General features: G+C 38.9%; 2 protein-coding genes across 2 annotated transcripts; both read left to right on the top strand.

The window, feature by feature from the left end:
• Positions 1 to 1,026: 1,026 nt before the first annotated feature.
• LOC125176861 (olfactory receptor 10A3) lies at positions 1,027 to 1,971 on the top strand. The gene has a single exon (XM_047878765.1). The coding sequence runs from the start codon at positions 1,027 to 1,029 to the stop codon at positions 1,969 to 1,971; it is 945 nt and encodes a 314-aa protein (XP_047734721.1).
• Positions 1,972 to 15,159: 13,188 nt separating this feature from the next.
• On the top strand, positions 15,160 to 16,104 carry LOC125146752 (olfactory receptor 10A3-like). The gene has a single exon (XM_047823534.1). The coding sequence runs from the start codon at positions 15,160 to 15,162 to the stop codon at positions 16,102 to 16,104; it is 945 nt and encodes a 314-aa protein (XP_047679490.1).
• Positions 16,105 to 16,361: the final 257 nt, after the last annotated feature.

Below are 16,361 nucleotides of genomic sequence, written 5' to 3'. Positions count from 1 at the left end.
AGGTTAAATCACAGGATCAGAATAACTAAAAATGGAATTTTATATAGCCCCCAAAGCCACTTTATGGTCACAAGGATGGACGGTGGAGAAGTGACCTCTAAAGTTTCCCATTCAGACGTATTTCAATATAATTAGTCCCATTCTAACCAGAAATCAATATGCTTGAAACAATTTACTTATGTTCAGTTGAGATAAGTGCATCTAAAATTCAATTCCTTTTGAGTGTTTCTCTGCTTGTTTGGGTATATTATTCATGTATTTCATTTTTTAATTTTAAAATTTATTTATTCTTGAGAGAGAGAGAGAGAGAGAGAGAGAAAGAGAGAGAGAATGAGCTTGAGCAGAGGAAGGGCAGAGAGAAGAGAGAGAGGGAGAGAGAGACTACCAAGCAGGCTTCATGTTGTCAGCGTGGAGGCTGACCCAGGGCTCAATCCCATGAACTGTGAGATCATGACCTGAGCCAAAACCAAGGGTCAGACACTCAACTGACTGAGCCACCCAGGTGCCCCTCATGTATTTCATTTTTAACAAGGCAAGAAAAATGTATTTTGAATTTTGGCATTTGTAATAAATATTCATCAAAATTTGTTTTAACTTTGAATTAATAGTTATAAACTTGTGTCTTTTTTTGTTATTTATTTCAAACACTTTATTGGAAAAATCACATGTAAATATACAATTGGAAAGAACAGAAATGCATACATGAATATCATGGACAATGGATTACATGTTTTAAGAATGGGATTTATTTTCAACCTAACAAAAAAGCTGCCAGAGAACACTTGCTTTTCATAAACTGAAAGGAATATTTCTGAGACAAAATTCCTCATTTCATTTGTATTTGAAAGATTCACTATTCTAATATATTGGCTATTCTCAAGATTTGCCAACTTGAAGATCTGTCAAAATGAACTCACGATTACATCTTCTGCCAATAATTTCAGACTAAAACTCTCAGCTTTTGGACCGTGACTTCATAACTTATATACATACGTCCACAAAAATAATATACTCTCCACCACTGAAATGAAAAGGCAAAATCAAAGCTCTGTGGTTGAATTCATCCTCTTGGGCTTTTCTAACTTTCCTGAACTCCAAGAGCAGCTCTTTGGGGTTTTCTTGGTTGTTTACCTTGGGACTCTGATGGGAAATGCCATCATTATAGTCATCATCTCCCTGGAACAGAGCCTCCACGTTCCCATGTACCTGTTCCTGCAGAACCTGTCTGTGGTGGATGTGAGTTTCAGTGCAGTCATTATGCCTGAAATGCTGGTGGTCCTCTCCACTGAAAAAACGTTAATTACTTTTGCAGAATGTTTTGCACAGATGTATTTTCTTCTTCTTTTTGGTGGGACTGAATGTTTTCTCCTGGGGGCGATGGCTTATGACCGATTTGCTGCAATCTGCCATCCTCTGAGCTACCCAATGATTATGAACAAAAAGGTTTTCATGAAATTAGTAATGTTCTCATGGGTCTCAGGGATCATGGTGGCTACCGTGCAGACCACATGGGTTTTCAGTTTTCCTTTCTGTGGCCCCAATGAAATCAATCATCTCTTCTGTGAGACTCCCCCTGTGCTAGAACTTGCATGCGCAGACACCTTTCTGTTTGAAATCTATGCATTCACTGGCACCATTTTGATTGTCATGGTCCCCTTTGTGTTGATTCTCTTGTCTTATATTCGGATTCTCTTTGCCATCCTCAAGATGCCATCGGCCACCGGGAGGCAAAAGGCCTTTTCCACCTGTGCCTCCCATCTCACGTCTGTGACCCTCTTCTATGGCACAGCCAATATGACTTATATCCAACCCAAATCTGGCTACTCCCCAGAAACAAAGAAGGTGATGTCATTGTCTTACTCACTTCTTACACCTCTGTTGAATCCACTGATCTACAGCTTGAGAAACAGTGAGATGAAAAGAGCTTTGATGAAATTGTGGCGAAGAAAGGTGGATTCACACATATTCTGATTGTGTTGAGAAGCTATGTGCTGTTTGGCCACTGCTCGACTAAACTCTGTTTAAATATAATAAATGGCCATTCTATATACCTCAGTATTAACATGCTTAATTTGTTATTTTTCCAAGGTCAATAATATATTAGGGATCCCTATATTGGTAGTGTATTATTGTCATTCATTTTTAAATATAATATATAATACAACAGTTAATCTGTTCCTCTGTTACGATCATCTAGATCATTACTGGATTGTTGTCATTAAGACAAAACTTCAATAAACATCTCATTCCATACATCCATATAATCATAGTAATATTTTATTTCTGACAGATTCTTCAAAGTGGGTCTGATGTAATAAAGAGCCTGTGTGCTTATAAGTTTTACTAGCTATTAAAAGCAGAAGTACTTTTCAAAGTCATTGTAACTTTTCAGACTGACCTGAAGGCCCACTCTGTTGCACTAAGCACTGTAGGGCTTCACGAAACTGACTAGATGAGATTTTTATTCCTGGAGTGAAAACCTGTTCTGTGAATGAGTAAGAAAAGATACATTTATTTTGGGGTGATCAAACTGGTTCCACGTCATGGACTCACACAGATTATTGTTCAAAACAGGATTTCCCTTGGTATATTTCTAGATATTCACCCAATGGTGGGGAGCAAAGAACTACACGAGAAACTTCCCTAAAGTCTCACTTGATACTTGAGTATCTTTTTTCACTTACAGACTGTTTTTAGAGACTTTTGTTAAATTTCCTTTGGTTGGCCCAAAGTGCCCCAGACACTTTGTTTATAGACATAGGATGATTCATTTCTTTTATTGTGGGAAACTAAATGATAAACTATTTGGCATATTTTCTATGGTTGTGAGTCAAATCACTAACTGTTTGATCTTCCCCAGAACAATTTCTCATCTTGTAACATTTGACAGTTACTTGCTATTCTAATGTTGTTAGTCATAAATAGAGGGACCCCTTTATTGAAACGATATCACTTCTATATCAGCTCCTATTGCGTTAGTTTCTGTTCGAGGGATGGTAATAAAGGGGAAAACACTATTCCCATTGCCATTCAGCTGTGGGAAAAGCAAATTTTTAGTAAATATTGCCTCTGTCAGAAATGAGAAGTAGAGATGCAAAACAGATTGGATTTTCACAAAAAGAAATTTCAACAATCAAATGGTTGAAAGCAATTTGAATGCTATTTGAATGTTTATAATCTTTTCAGTTGAGCACTAAACATGCACTTGGAAATTTTTTCACTAGAGTTTGTCCTGAAATTTCCTTCTCATAGTCCTGAAGGGGAGTGACTAAATAAGGCCATTCAGGAAAAAAAAAAAAGTCTCTGAAAGCCTAATTCCTAAGCCAAATATTCACTTTTTACTTTTTGTTGCTTCCTTTGTTCATTCATTCATTCATTCATTCAATAAGTTTTTGTTAGAGGTGACCATTTATGGGACTGCCCTGGGTTTATATGGTCTCTGCTCTGAAGGAGTTGACAGCTTATTGGAAGATCACTGACTCTGAGATATCATGAAAGCCACACCACGCTTATGTCTTCATCCCAGGTGAAAAACAGAAGTTGAACTGGCAAGGTCAAGGTTTGATTGAATAATATGATGATGTCTCAGAGTCATGCCAGTTCTCTATTTGGTTTTAACTTTGACAAAAATAGCCAGTCCAAAAGGACCTTGTTGCAACTCTACTCCAAATGGCAGTCGCTTTGGCAGTACCAGCTTCAATCTTATGGCAGCTGGTAGGACTGACCCTTGAAATCATGCTTTCCTGGTGTCAACCACAATCAACATGGATAGGAAAAAAATGGAACTTTAAAATATAAATCTTGGGGTGCCTGGGTGGCTCAGTCAGTTAAGCACACGACTTTGGCTCAGGTCATGATCTCATGGTTTGTGAATTCGAGTCCCACATCAGGCTCTATGCTGACAGCTCAGACATAGCTTCAGATACTCTGTCTCCCTCTCTCTCTGTGTCTCCTCCACTATCTCACACACAAGCTCTCTCTCTCAAAAATAAATAAACATTAAAAAAATGAAGTGTAAATCTTATGATGTCTCTCCTTGTTGAAAACGTTTCAATGGGTTTCTATGTATTCAGGATAAAAAAGCCTTTAGTGTGGTGTGTGGAGCCCAGCTTAACTGGGCCTGCCTATGCTTTCTTTCTTTTTTCTTTTTTTAAAGTTTATTAATTTATTTTGAGAGAGAGACAGAGAGATAGAGATACCGAGAGACAGAGACAGAGACAGCACAAGCAGGCGGCATGCAGAGAGAATCCTAAGCAGGCCCTGAGCTGTCAGCACAGAGCCTGACACAGGATTCGATCTCACAAACTGTGGGATCATGACCTGAGCAGATATCAGGAGTCAGCCGCTTAACCAGTTGAGCCACCCAGGTTCTTTCTGCCTATGCTTTCTACTCATTCATGCTGCACTCTGCCTTTTCCACACTCATTCACTCACCTACATTCCTGGTGCAAGGTCTGCTTTCCATTTTTTGGTGTCACGATCCCACTCTGAGCTGAAATTGTCGAAACATGCCTTTGTCTCCATCTGATATGTTTCTCACTCCACTTTTCAACTAATTCTTAATCTTCCTGCAGACCTCCCTTTCCTTATGGTGGCCTTCCTTACTTCTCCCATGTCCCAACTGTCCTTAATTTTTTTCTCCCTCTGAAAACCCTGTCCTTTCTTCATGGCCTTTTATCTAAATTTTCTTTTATGCAGCAGAGTGGGATTTTTTTTTTATTCCTAGTAGGAACTTGCGCCCAGTTTCTAAGCTAAACAGAAATGTTTGTAAAGTGACACATGGTGGGGATGTAGAGATGTCCTTAGCTTAGTAAGAAAAAGTGCAAGACAACAACTCAAAGAAGTTCATCTTCATAGCATAAAATCTGATGTGTGCTTTTTCATTCAAACTGATCAGGCCATCTTGACGACCTCTGAAGAGTTCCACCTGCCCGCCTTCCCTAAAGCTCTCCCACTTAGTTTTAAATGGTTTGTTCACCACACTCAGCTTTTTTGTAATCTACCTGCGGGGGTCAAAGAAATTTTATAACAACTGTAAAATTCTGTTGTCTTTTGATGTATTATCTCCCATCCCCTCCTACATTTCAGTGCCTCAATCATTGCACCAGCCAGTACATTTCCCTCCATAGTTATATAATTCCAAGTTATCATTTCTGAAAGTTTTTATCACTGAATTTCCTGTTGTGCCAGGAGATGTCTACACTCCACATAACAGAAGGGATGGGATTTATAGTCCAGCCAGGTGGTAAAGAGCCAGTCTCCAAACCCTATTTTACTGTCTGCTTTCATTGACTCTTTAAGTACCGTCTGCGCTGGTTGGGTTCTCTGACAAGCAGACACTGAGATGGGGCCTCCCCAGGGAAGGAAAGTACCTGGGAAAGATAAAAGGTTGAAACAAGATTGTGCTGGATAAGCCCTTTGACTGCCAACCAGGACTGGAAAAGTCTTCTGCACACCCAACAGGGAGCTCTGGATTGTCCATTAGAGGCGTCCTGCGTGGGTCAGAATTAATAAGACCCATGTTCAGTTGTTGACCAGGGGCCTTTCCCAGAAGAGTGTGGTTTGGCTTGGAAGCTGAGTTTGACCATGAAGGGGCAAGTATCAGTCAATCACCACCTCTGCATTCACCTGGGCTGTGAGTCTATTATTGGAGAGGGATCTGAGCAGCACATTTCCATATCCGCCGCAATGTGTCTAAACGTTTGATGTATAGATAGTTTAAATTGCAAGAGGGAAAGTATAAATTTCCAGCGATATACCAAGGCAAAACCATGTGGAAATAGATATTACTTACTATGGATTTGGCTGGCAACAAAAGCAGATAAAACAAAAGAACCTATACCGCTGTTATATGCTTGTCAAAAGCATGTTTGAAGGATATAGTAGATTGTTTAATGAGCTAGAAAACACAAACATAGATTAAGTATACATTTCTCATCTTTGCTAATTACGTATGTGTGAATATGATTGGAGGGATAGCGTGGTTTAAGAGGAAACACCAGGAACACACAGCAAGAGTTAAAAAAAAAAAAACCCTGGGGGGCGCCTGGGTGGCTCAGTCGGTTAAGCAGCTGACTTCGGCTCAGGTCATGATCTCGGGGTCAGTGAGTTCAAGCCCTGCGTCGGGCTCTGTGCTGACAGCTCAGAGCCTGGAGTCTGTTTCAGATTCTGTGTCTCCCTCTCTCTGACCTTCCCCCATTCATGCTCTGTCTCTCTCTGTCTCAAAAATAAATAAACGTTAAAAAAACAAAACAAAACAACCCTGGTCTCAAACACTGGCTCTGCCATCTTCCATGTTTTGCCAGTTACTTCTCCTTTCTGAACATTAGCTTCTTCATCATAAAAGCATGAGGATAGTAATAATACCATTTGAGATACTGTGAGGATCAGCTACAATAACAGTAATAGTAGTTACAGAAGACAACAACAAAAGGATCGCAAGCTGAAGGTCTTGTGTGTCAGGCATTGTGTCAAATGCCGGATACTCTTCTCTCATTGAATACTCACAACAACTATATGAGCTAGATACTATTCACATCTCTGTTCCTTGAATGATTTGTCTCTCTTCTCTTCCCCCCTCCCTCTTTCTCTTTTCCTTCTCTTCCTTCCTTCCTTCCTTCCTTCCTCCCTCCCTCCCTCCCTCCCTCCCTCCCTCCCTCCCTCCCTCTCTTCCTTCCTTCCTTCCTTCCTTCCTTCCTTCCTTCCTTCCTTCCTTCCTTCTTTCCTTTCCTTTCCTTTCCTTTCCTTTCCTTTCCTTTCCTTTCCTTTCCGGCTTCACTGACAGCACGGAACCAGGAACTCATGACACTGAGAGCAAACATGAGCTGAGATCAAGAGTCTGACACTTGGCCACCTGGGTGGCTCAGTCAGTTGAGTGTCCGACTTTAGCTCAGGTCATGATCTCACAGTCCATGAGTTCGAGCCCCATGTTGGGCTCTATGCTGACAGCTCGGAGCCTGCTTCAGATTCTGTGTCTCCCCCTCTCTCTGCCCTTCCCTTCTTGCGCCTCTGTCTGTCTGTCTCTCTCAAGAGTAAATAAACATTAAAAAAAAAAAGGTCTGACACTTAACCAACTGAGCCACCCAGGTGCTCCTTGAATGATTTTTTTGAATTTTTTAAATGTTTATTTATTTTTGACAGAGAGAGAGAGAAGAGAGAAGAGAGAGGGGGGAGGGGGAGGGGCAGAGAGAGGGAGATACAGAATCTGAAGCAGGCTCCAGGCTCTGAGCTGTCAGTACAGATCCCAAGGTGGGGCTCAAACTCACAAACTGTGAGATCATGACCTGAGCCAAAGTCAAATGCTTAACCGACTGAGCCACACAGGAGCCCCTTGAATGATTTCTTCAATAGTCTTTTATATCTACTACTAGAACTGATAAATAAATACAGTAAGGTTGCAGGATACAAAACCAAAATACAGAAATCTGTTACATTCCTATGCACTAGTAGTGAAGTAGCAGAAAGAGAAACTAAGAAAACAATCCCATTTACAATTGCACCAAAAATGATTAAATGCTTAGGAATAAAGTTAACCAAGGAGACGAAAGGCCTGCACTCTGAAAACTATAAAACACTGATGAAAGAAATGGAAGAGGACACAAAGAAATGGAAAGATGTTCTATGCTCATGGATCGGAAGAACAAATATTGTTAAAAGGTCTATACTACCCAAAGCAATCTACACATTTAATGCAATGCCTACAAAAATACCAGCAGCATTTTTCACAGAACTAGAACAAATAATCCTAAAATTAGGATTCCTAAAATTAGGAACTAATTTTAATAATTAATCCCTAAAATTAGAAACCACAAAAGACCCCAAATAGACGAAGCAATCTTAAAAAGAGGAAAAAAGCTGGGGCATCACAATCCCAGACTTCAAGATATACCACAAAGCTGTAGTAAACAAAAGAGTATGGTATTGGCATGAAAACAGATACATAGATCCATTGAACAGAGTAGAGAACCCAGAAATAAACCCATGATTATATGGTCAATCAATTTTTTACAAAGGAGGCAAAAAGTATGCAATAAGAAAAAGACAGTTTCTTCAAATGGTGTTGGGAAAACTGGTCAGCTACATGCAAAAGAATCAAATTGGACCACTTTTTACACCATACAAAAAAGTAAACTGAAAATGGATTAAAGACCCAAATGCGAGCCCTGAAACCTTAAAAATTTTACAAGAGAACACAGGCAGTAGTTACTCTGACATTGGCTGTAGCAACATTTTTTCTAGATTTGTCTCCTGAGGCAAGGTAATCAAAAGCAAAAATAAACTATTGGAACTATATAAAAATAAAAAGTGTCTGCACAGCCAACAATCAACAAAACTAAAAGGCAACCTACTAAATGTGAGAAGATATTTGCAAATGACATATTCAATAAACGGTTAGTATATAAAATATTTAAAGAACGTATACAACTCACTCAACACCAAAAAAATAATAAGAATCCAACTAAAAATGGGCAGAAGACATAGACATTTTTCCAAAGAAGATGTACAGATGGCCAACAGACACATGAAAAGATGCTCAACATCACTCATCATTAGGGAAATGCAAATGAAAAGCACAATGAGATATCATCTCACAACTGTGAGAATGGTTAGTATCAAAAAGGTAAGATATAGTAAGTGTTGGAGAGGATGTGGAGAAAAATATTCAGTTTTTCAATAACTTTTCTGTATCAATCATAATGATTAGGAGATTTTTCTCCATTAATCCATTAATGTGGTGAATTAGTTGATTGGTTTTCCTATATTTAACCAACTTTGCATTTCTGGGACTAAATAAACTTGGTCACAATGTATTACTTTTCTAATATACATTCCACTGATTCCCTTTTAGGATTTCTGTATCCACACTCATGAAGATTAGCCTGCAAATTTTCCAGTTGTGCACTGTCCTTGTTCTGTTTTGATATTACAGTTATGCTACCTCCAAAAGTAGTTGGGAACTTTACCCCATTTTAATTTTCTGATAGATTTATGGAGGATTGAATTTATTTCTTCCTTCAATGTTTGGTAACATTTATGAACAAATTTATTAAGCATGGGGTTTCCTGTTCTGTAAGGCTTTAATTACCAATTTCATATCTTGAATAGTTTTTGGACGTAAATTTTCTGTTCTAGTTGCAATTTGGTAAGTTCTATATCTCTGAGCATTCGTAGGATCTAACCTTCAAATATATGGCACAATATTTTTCATAATGTCTGCACGTTCAGTGGTGATGCCCAGTTTTAAAGTTCCTGATGATGGTTATATTTCTTTTCTATCTTTTATTAATCCAACCACAGGTTTATGATTTACTGGACTTTGAACTGTGTTTGGCTTGGCTTTTTTGATCCTCTCTCTATGTGTGCTGACTTTCCATTTCACTAAGAGATGCTTCTTCATGAATGATCTTCGCTATCTCTTTCCTATGTTTTGTTGTTTTTATCTAACACCTGGAAGTGCACACTTAATTCATCATTTTTCATGCCTACTTTTGTGCAGTAGATGCCTTCTGTGCTTCACTATTATTTTCTGCAGAATACTTTCTAATTTTCTTGCCTATTCATTGTGTTTCAGATGTTATTTACAAAAGTAATCCTCAAGTTTAAACAGGTTGCTATTTCCCAGTTATGTTCAATTATAGACGCCCAGGCAATAGCATTGTGGTCGCACAACATCCTGTATGGTGTAAATGCTTTAACAGTTGTGGATAATTTCTTTGTGGCCCAGTTTATTGTCAGATATTTGAACACGTCCTGCATGCGATTGAAGACGATGTGCTTTCTTCCCAGTGTTGGATACCCAGTTCTCTATGTGTGCTAGAGTAAGTTGTATGGTGAATAATTTCTTTGTCCTTATGGATTTTTATTTATTTCTTCTATCAATTACGTAAAGAGGCATGCTGCAGTCTCCTGCTATGAGTGATAGTGCTTTAGGTTCCCTTGTGTATCTGTCCATATTTGCTTGTTATGTTTGCAGCCATATTATTGTTTATCACAGATTTAGAATTGTTCTATATTCTTGGGGGGTTAAACCTTTTCTCGTTACGAAGTGTGACTCTCTTCATCCCTAGTAATGTTTCTCGCTCTGATAATGATATAGTTATCTAAATTTCTCTTGGCTAGCATTTTGGAAGATCTTTCTCCAACTTTTTGTTCTTAACCTTCCCGTGTCCTTCTGATGTAGATGTATCTGTGCTGAGGAATGCTGTGGAGAAAAATGAATCAGGACAGTAGGGTGGGGCTGGAGTTGACTGTTGCATATGTTGACTTAGGAAGATGTCCTGGAGAAGCTGTCCCTGGAGCAAAGAGGCATAAGGGAGTTAGTCTTTTGGTGAGTCAGAGTCCGTGTGCAGGGCAAAACAAAGGCAATAGCTATGAGATGAGAACATAGCTGTTGGAATCGAGGACCAGCAAGCAGTCTAGAATGGCTGAGTGAGAGGGAACAAGGGGATGCAATGGAGCTGGCTCACAGAATAATGGGGAAGGAGATCATTAATCCATGGGTTTGGCTTCTAACCAAAGGGGACAGAGTGCTGTTGGAGGGTTTTGAGCAGAGGCAAGGCAGGAAGGAGAAGTTGAAAGGCCATGGCTATTATCCGATTGAAAGACAAAAGTAGCTTGGACCAGGGTATTAGCTCAAAGAAAGAGAAAATGCTCACAAGGGATATGCTGTGTTTTGAAGACAGAGCCACAGATAGGTTATGGCGTTGACATGGGTTTGGAGGACAAATGACTCCTTGATTTTCAGCCCGTGGAACTAGAAGCTTTGAGCTGCCGTTCCCTGAGATGAGGAATGCTGAGTGCGGAGCAGGTTTAGGGGAAGACCAGGAGTATAGTTCTGGACACACCGATGAATGAAAATGTGATAAGTTCATTTGCAAATGCTATCTTAGTGGCCTGAATTTCATTTCCAACATCCTGTTAGCTAAAGAGATACTTTCAGGGTGTTTTGAAATTTCCAAGGCTTTAGTTTTCTTTTCTACATTTGGCTGTTGTTCTGCTGTTTTGGTGTATGAGTATGTCATGTGTACAAATGCCAACTATTGTGTATTTATTTATATTTTCATTCTGACAGGTATATGATGACTCTTTGTAAATATCATATACATATTTTGGGAAGAAAACAAAGTTAGCAATGTAAAAAATGTTGTTTCTCTCTTATATTTACTCTCTCATTACCATCTGTTAAATTATAACCTTCTCATTTTTATGTCTGTATGGTCTATTTTGTCTGCCAATCTTTGAGGATGGTGTGTTAATTTCTCTACATTTTCGTTGTTCTTCTATTTAGTACTATTGGCTATAAAATTATAGTTTGACATTAATATTACTTCCTTTTTATCTCTTTTTGCATGTATCTGACATACTTGTACACATTTCATTGACATCTAATCTACATGTAGGAAGTGCACAAATCCTGACTCTACATCTTGACCTCTCCCAAACCGCATATCACCTGTATTATCGCTACTGACATCAAGAAACAGAGCATGTGTGACACAAGTGCCCAAGGGACATGGGTTAAGAATCAGGGAGAATACATCTTAGGCAGAATTCCCAAGCCTGGTGCATGTGAATGCTTCATGCCTGGGGTGTCATTCCAGGAGGGTGAATGACATTCCTGGATGGAATGTGGGAATGCAAAGCCCTTTTTGTCAGGATAAGGGATACATTTCCCATGGACGCAGAGTAGACACAATGAATCTCTAAGTGTTGTTGGCAGCCTTATTGCTGCCAGGGGAGGTGAGCTTCCTTGAGAACGGAAGCTGCTCCAGAAACGTGCAGTGAGAAAGAGAAAAAGGTAACCTGCATTCAGCCTCATCGTCTGTCTAGTTCAGGACTGATCCAAGTCTTCAGAGTGATTCATGTCTTCACTCTGTGGGGACTGAGCCAAATGGTCTCCTTGATTGTTCAAGCTAGTGTAGATGGATCCCTGAGCCCCTTGATTTTCACATATACTCAGTGAGATTAACCGCATTATGTTTATTTTACAGAGAAAGTTAGAGAAGTAGTTAAGTTACATGATTTGTTCAAATCATACAAGCTAGTCCAGTACTCCTGACTCATACTTTAAAAGCTCTTTTGATGAAATCAATTGTAATGACACTTTGTCAAACATTTTCAGTGGCTCTATATTTCTACTACAAATGATCAAAAGTTCTTCGATGCTAGGAGTAAGCAATCCATTTTCTACCCCTGGGCTTCAATGTACTTGCCATAGCTAGTTTCCCACCATTGCCCAAACTGTGCCTTCCATCCAATCATCATCCACCTCTAGCTCACCTGCCTTTGCTCACACTGTCATACCACTCATCTCTCCTTTCCCCATTTACGACCTTTAGTCAACTCTCTTTTCACCTGCTATTGGAGATGCGGTGGTGAACTGTGTCTCTTGTGTGAAGAGGCATTTATTCCCCAAAGGACTATGAAGGAGTGGTGCTCCAGGTGTGTGCTCTTGAGGTTTCTCACCTGTGGGGCCAAGGTCCAGCCTCTTTAGTCATCATGCCAAAATATGAGAAAGTGTTTATGAAGTGATTCCAAGTTCTCCAGGGAAGGATTCTACAGGGCATATGATTCAATGTCATATATAGTTCTAGAATCAGTGCCCTGAAGCACTGAACTGTATTCAGAAGGTGGCTTTTGAGTGGAGTTTAAGCTTCAGATAAAGTATTTAGAAATTTAAAGAGACAGAGTCAGTAGGTAAGAAAGGGAGGATCCGGCTGTGTGTATGTGTTTGTGGGTTTCCCATGTATACTTCCTCTCTAGCGGATCATTGGAGATGCTGTTGAAGTGATGTCTCTGTGCTCAGGGGTCACTAGACAGAGCTGACACATTTGACTCCATGGACTCCTTGGTTTTGTAGCTGGTTGATTTCTCTTTCCCTTCTTTGCAGAGAAAAGTTTGGGCAATAATTAGGGGTATAAAGACTTTGCGCACACTAATCATCAAATGTTAGAATTTTGCAACTGGAAGGGAACTTGGTAAATAAGTGCAACTCCTACCTTTTCATCTGAAAGTTTGAAGCCTATTTAGGTAGTGCTCTGGCTAAATATTTCTTTTCAGGAATTCTCCAAGACAGCATCAGGGTCTCTAAGTTACAGAGAAAAGGTGCAGCCACTGTAGTCAGTGATCTGTTACCAGTTGTGAACATTTTTTGCCCTCATCCGATGCTTACAATCAGTCCTACAAAGTTTTTCTATTTTATTTACATTATGCTTTAAGTTTTCCAATTTTCAAAACCTACCACTTTAAATATTTGGATCTTAACACACATTACTGTTTTTCTCATTAGAAATGGGTTTTAAGTGTTTGATCCTGTGACCATATTTTACTAATTTCTGGTGACTTTTCAAAATGCAAGCTATAATCAGCATAGTTAATATGGACATGTGATTTTAATGAATGATATTGCCAAATTCATAAATAAATCAACTTGCTTTCCACGAATATCCTACTCTTAATATCCTACTGGTCTTTTCTCAAGACTCCATGAAATGTCTTTAGCTTGCTGCGTCCTTCTGTTCTCCTGGGTTCTTCATCTCCCACAGTGTATATCTCCTGGTTTTCAAAACATCACACAAAGGCCAGTAGGCCTCCATTGTAATGCTAGGATGTCATCCAATACTCTTGACTTGAATGAGTCCTCCCTCCTCCTTATGCCTTCTTCCACCTACTGTACCTTCTACTGGTGACATGCTATGGTTGTAGTTGTTCACCCCCCTTCTCCATTCAGAAGAGTTGGATCTCTCACAGAAATATCTAATAGCCCCCTTGTTTTTACCTCTGGTTCCTAACTGTGTTGTTTTTGGTTTCACTCTTTTCAAGATTGGATTCCTTACATATATATTGGATTTCCTCATTTTTAAATTCCATTATTCATAAAATGTTGGTTTAGTATCATTTATTGGGTATGGGCTGTTGTAGACATTGGGAAAATAGCATAGAAAAAAACCAAAGTTTTGTATTCCTGGAGTTTAGATTTTAGAGATGGAGTTAGATTTTACACATGTGTAATCTATAAATATAAATATGTAATTTATACTTGTGTATACGTGTAAATCATATCTGCCCCATTAATATATAGATACAATGTCTGCTGGTAATGATAATGGAGAAATGGAGATAATGATAATGGAGAAACACAGAACAAGACATAATATTGGAGTATGACGTAACAGTGGAATGCTATTTTATATAGCGTTTCCAGCTCTCTATTGAGACGAGGAATCCATTGTGTCCTTGAGATTCCTAACCTAGAAAACGGTATGTGCTCAATCAGTGTTTGTTGAATAATTAATGATTATATTAACTCGTGAGAAGGATAAAAGGAGAGAGAGGAAAGACAGAGAGAGACAGAGAGTAAATGTTCAAATCACAGATTTAGAATGATCAAAATTGGATGATTCTTCACTATCATGGTCACAAGGATTAGCCATAGAGAACTGGCCCTTAAAATTTCCCATATAGGCCAATCTCAATGTAATTGGCCATGACAGCCTTTGCAAAAATCAATAAGCCTGAAGGCAATACACCCTATTTACAGATCATCTAAGATAGATACATCTAACTAGAAACCCATTTGTAGGTTCCTGCAGAGTTTTCATATTTAACCAAGTTTCATACAGGTATTTTGAACATGATGAATATTTATAATAAATGTTAATCAACTGTGCTATAACACTGATTCATTAGGCTGTTTTAAAATTTGTTGTGTACCTTTCTCCTTTGTATACTTTTTAATACTTTATTTTTTGTAGTTTTAAAAATACCTATTTATATAAAATTGAGAACAAGAGGTGATAGTGATAGCAATGTGATGGGAATGGAACCTCGGTTATAAAATATCTATGTTTGTTTTAAGGCTAGGTTTAAATCAAATTATATTAAGTTGCAAAAACATTTTGATATTATGTTTTGCTTTTCAGACAAGACTTCTGAGCCAGTATTCTTCACTTCTTCCTTTTTATTTTAAAAGCTTATTAATCCAAGTAATTGGCCATTTCCAAAATTGGCAAACTGAATTTAGTCAGGATGTGTTCCTTTTTATGTCTTCTGTCGAGAGTATCTGGGGTGAATTTCAGACACAGATTCTTAGCTTTTGGACCGTGACTTCATAATTTATATACATACGTCCACAAAAATAATATACTCTCCACCACTGAAATGAAAAGGCAAAATCAAAGCTCTGTGGTTGAATTCATCCTCTTGGGCTTTTCTAACTTTCCTGAACTCCAAGAGCAGCTCTTTGGGGTTTTCTTGGTTGTTTACCTTGGGACTCTGATGGGAAATGCCATCATTATAGTCATCATCTCCCTGGAACAGAGCCTCCACGTTCCCATGTACCTGTTCCTGCAGAACCTGTCTGTGGTGGATGTGAGTTTCAGTGCAGTCATTATGCCTGAAATGCTGGTGGTCCTCTCCACTGAGAAAACGTCAATTTCATTTGTGAGCTGTTTTGCACAGATGTATTTTATTCTTTTTTTTGGTGGGACTGAATGTTTTCTCCTGGGGGCGATGGCTTATGACCGATTTGCTGCAATCTGCCATCCCCTGAGCTACCCAATGATTATGAACAAAAGGGTTTTCATGAAATTACTTATAATTTCATGGCTCTTAGGTTTTATGTTAGGTACTGTGCAGACCACATGGGTTTTCAGTTTTCCCTTCTGTGGCCCCAATGAAATCAATCACATCTCTTGTGAAACCCCAGCAGTGCTAGAACTTGCATGCGCAGACACCTTTCTGTTTGAAATCTATGCGTTCACTGGCACTGTTTTGATTATCATGGTTCCTTTCGTGTTGATCCTCTTGTCTTATGTTCGGATTCTCTTTGCCATCCTGAAGATGCCATCGGCCACCGGGAGGCAAAAGGCCTTTTCCACCTGTGCCTCCCATCTCACGTCTGTGACCCTCTTCTATGGAACAGCCAGTATGACTTATTTACAACCCAAATCTGGCTATTCCCCAGAAACCAAGAAGGTGATGTCATTGTCTTACTCACTTCTTACACCTCTGTTGAATCCACTGATCTACAGCTTGAGAAACAGTGAGATGAAAAAAGCTTTGATGAAATTGTGGCGAAGAAAGGTGGATTCACATGCATTCTGACTATGTTGAGAAGCTATGTGCTATTTGGTCGCTGCCTGACTAAACTCTGTTTAAATATAACAAATGGTGGCAACAGTTTGCATTTCTTGGTGTTGACTATGCTTTACCTCTTAATTTCTACATATTTGATAATATATTAGGGCTATCATCATATATAATGTTTTATTCTTTTTCATAGATGTATAATATTTGTTAATATTGGGTGTAAACATTTCTTTAAATTTGTTTATTGGTGGCCATACTAGTGTTTGTTAGTT

The sequence above is a fragment of the Prionailurus viverrinus genome, chromosome D1, assembly GCF_022837055.1.
Source record: "Prionailurus viverrinus isolate Anna chromosome D1, UM_Priviv_1.0, whole genome shotgun sequence".
NCBI classification, from domain to species: Eukaryota; Metazoa; Chordata; class Mammalia; order Carnivora; family Felidae; genus Prionailurus; species Prionailurus viverrinus.
Note: the sequence above shows the minus strand (reverse complement) of the source record. Positions and strands in the feature narration are given on the sequence as shown.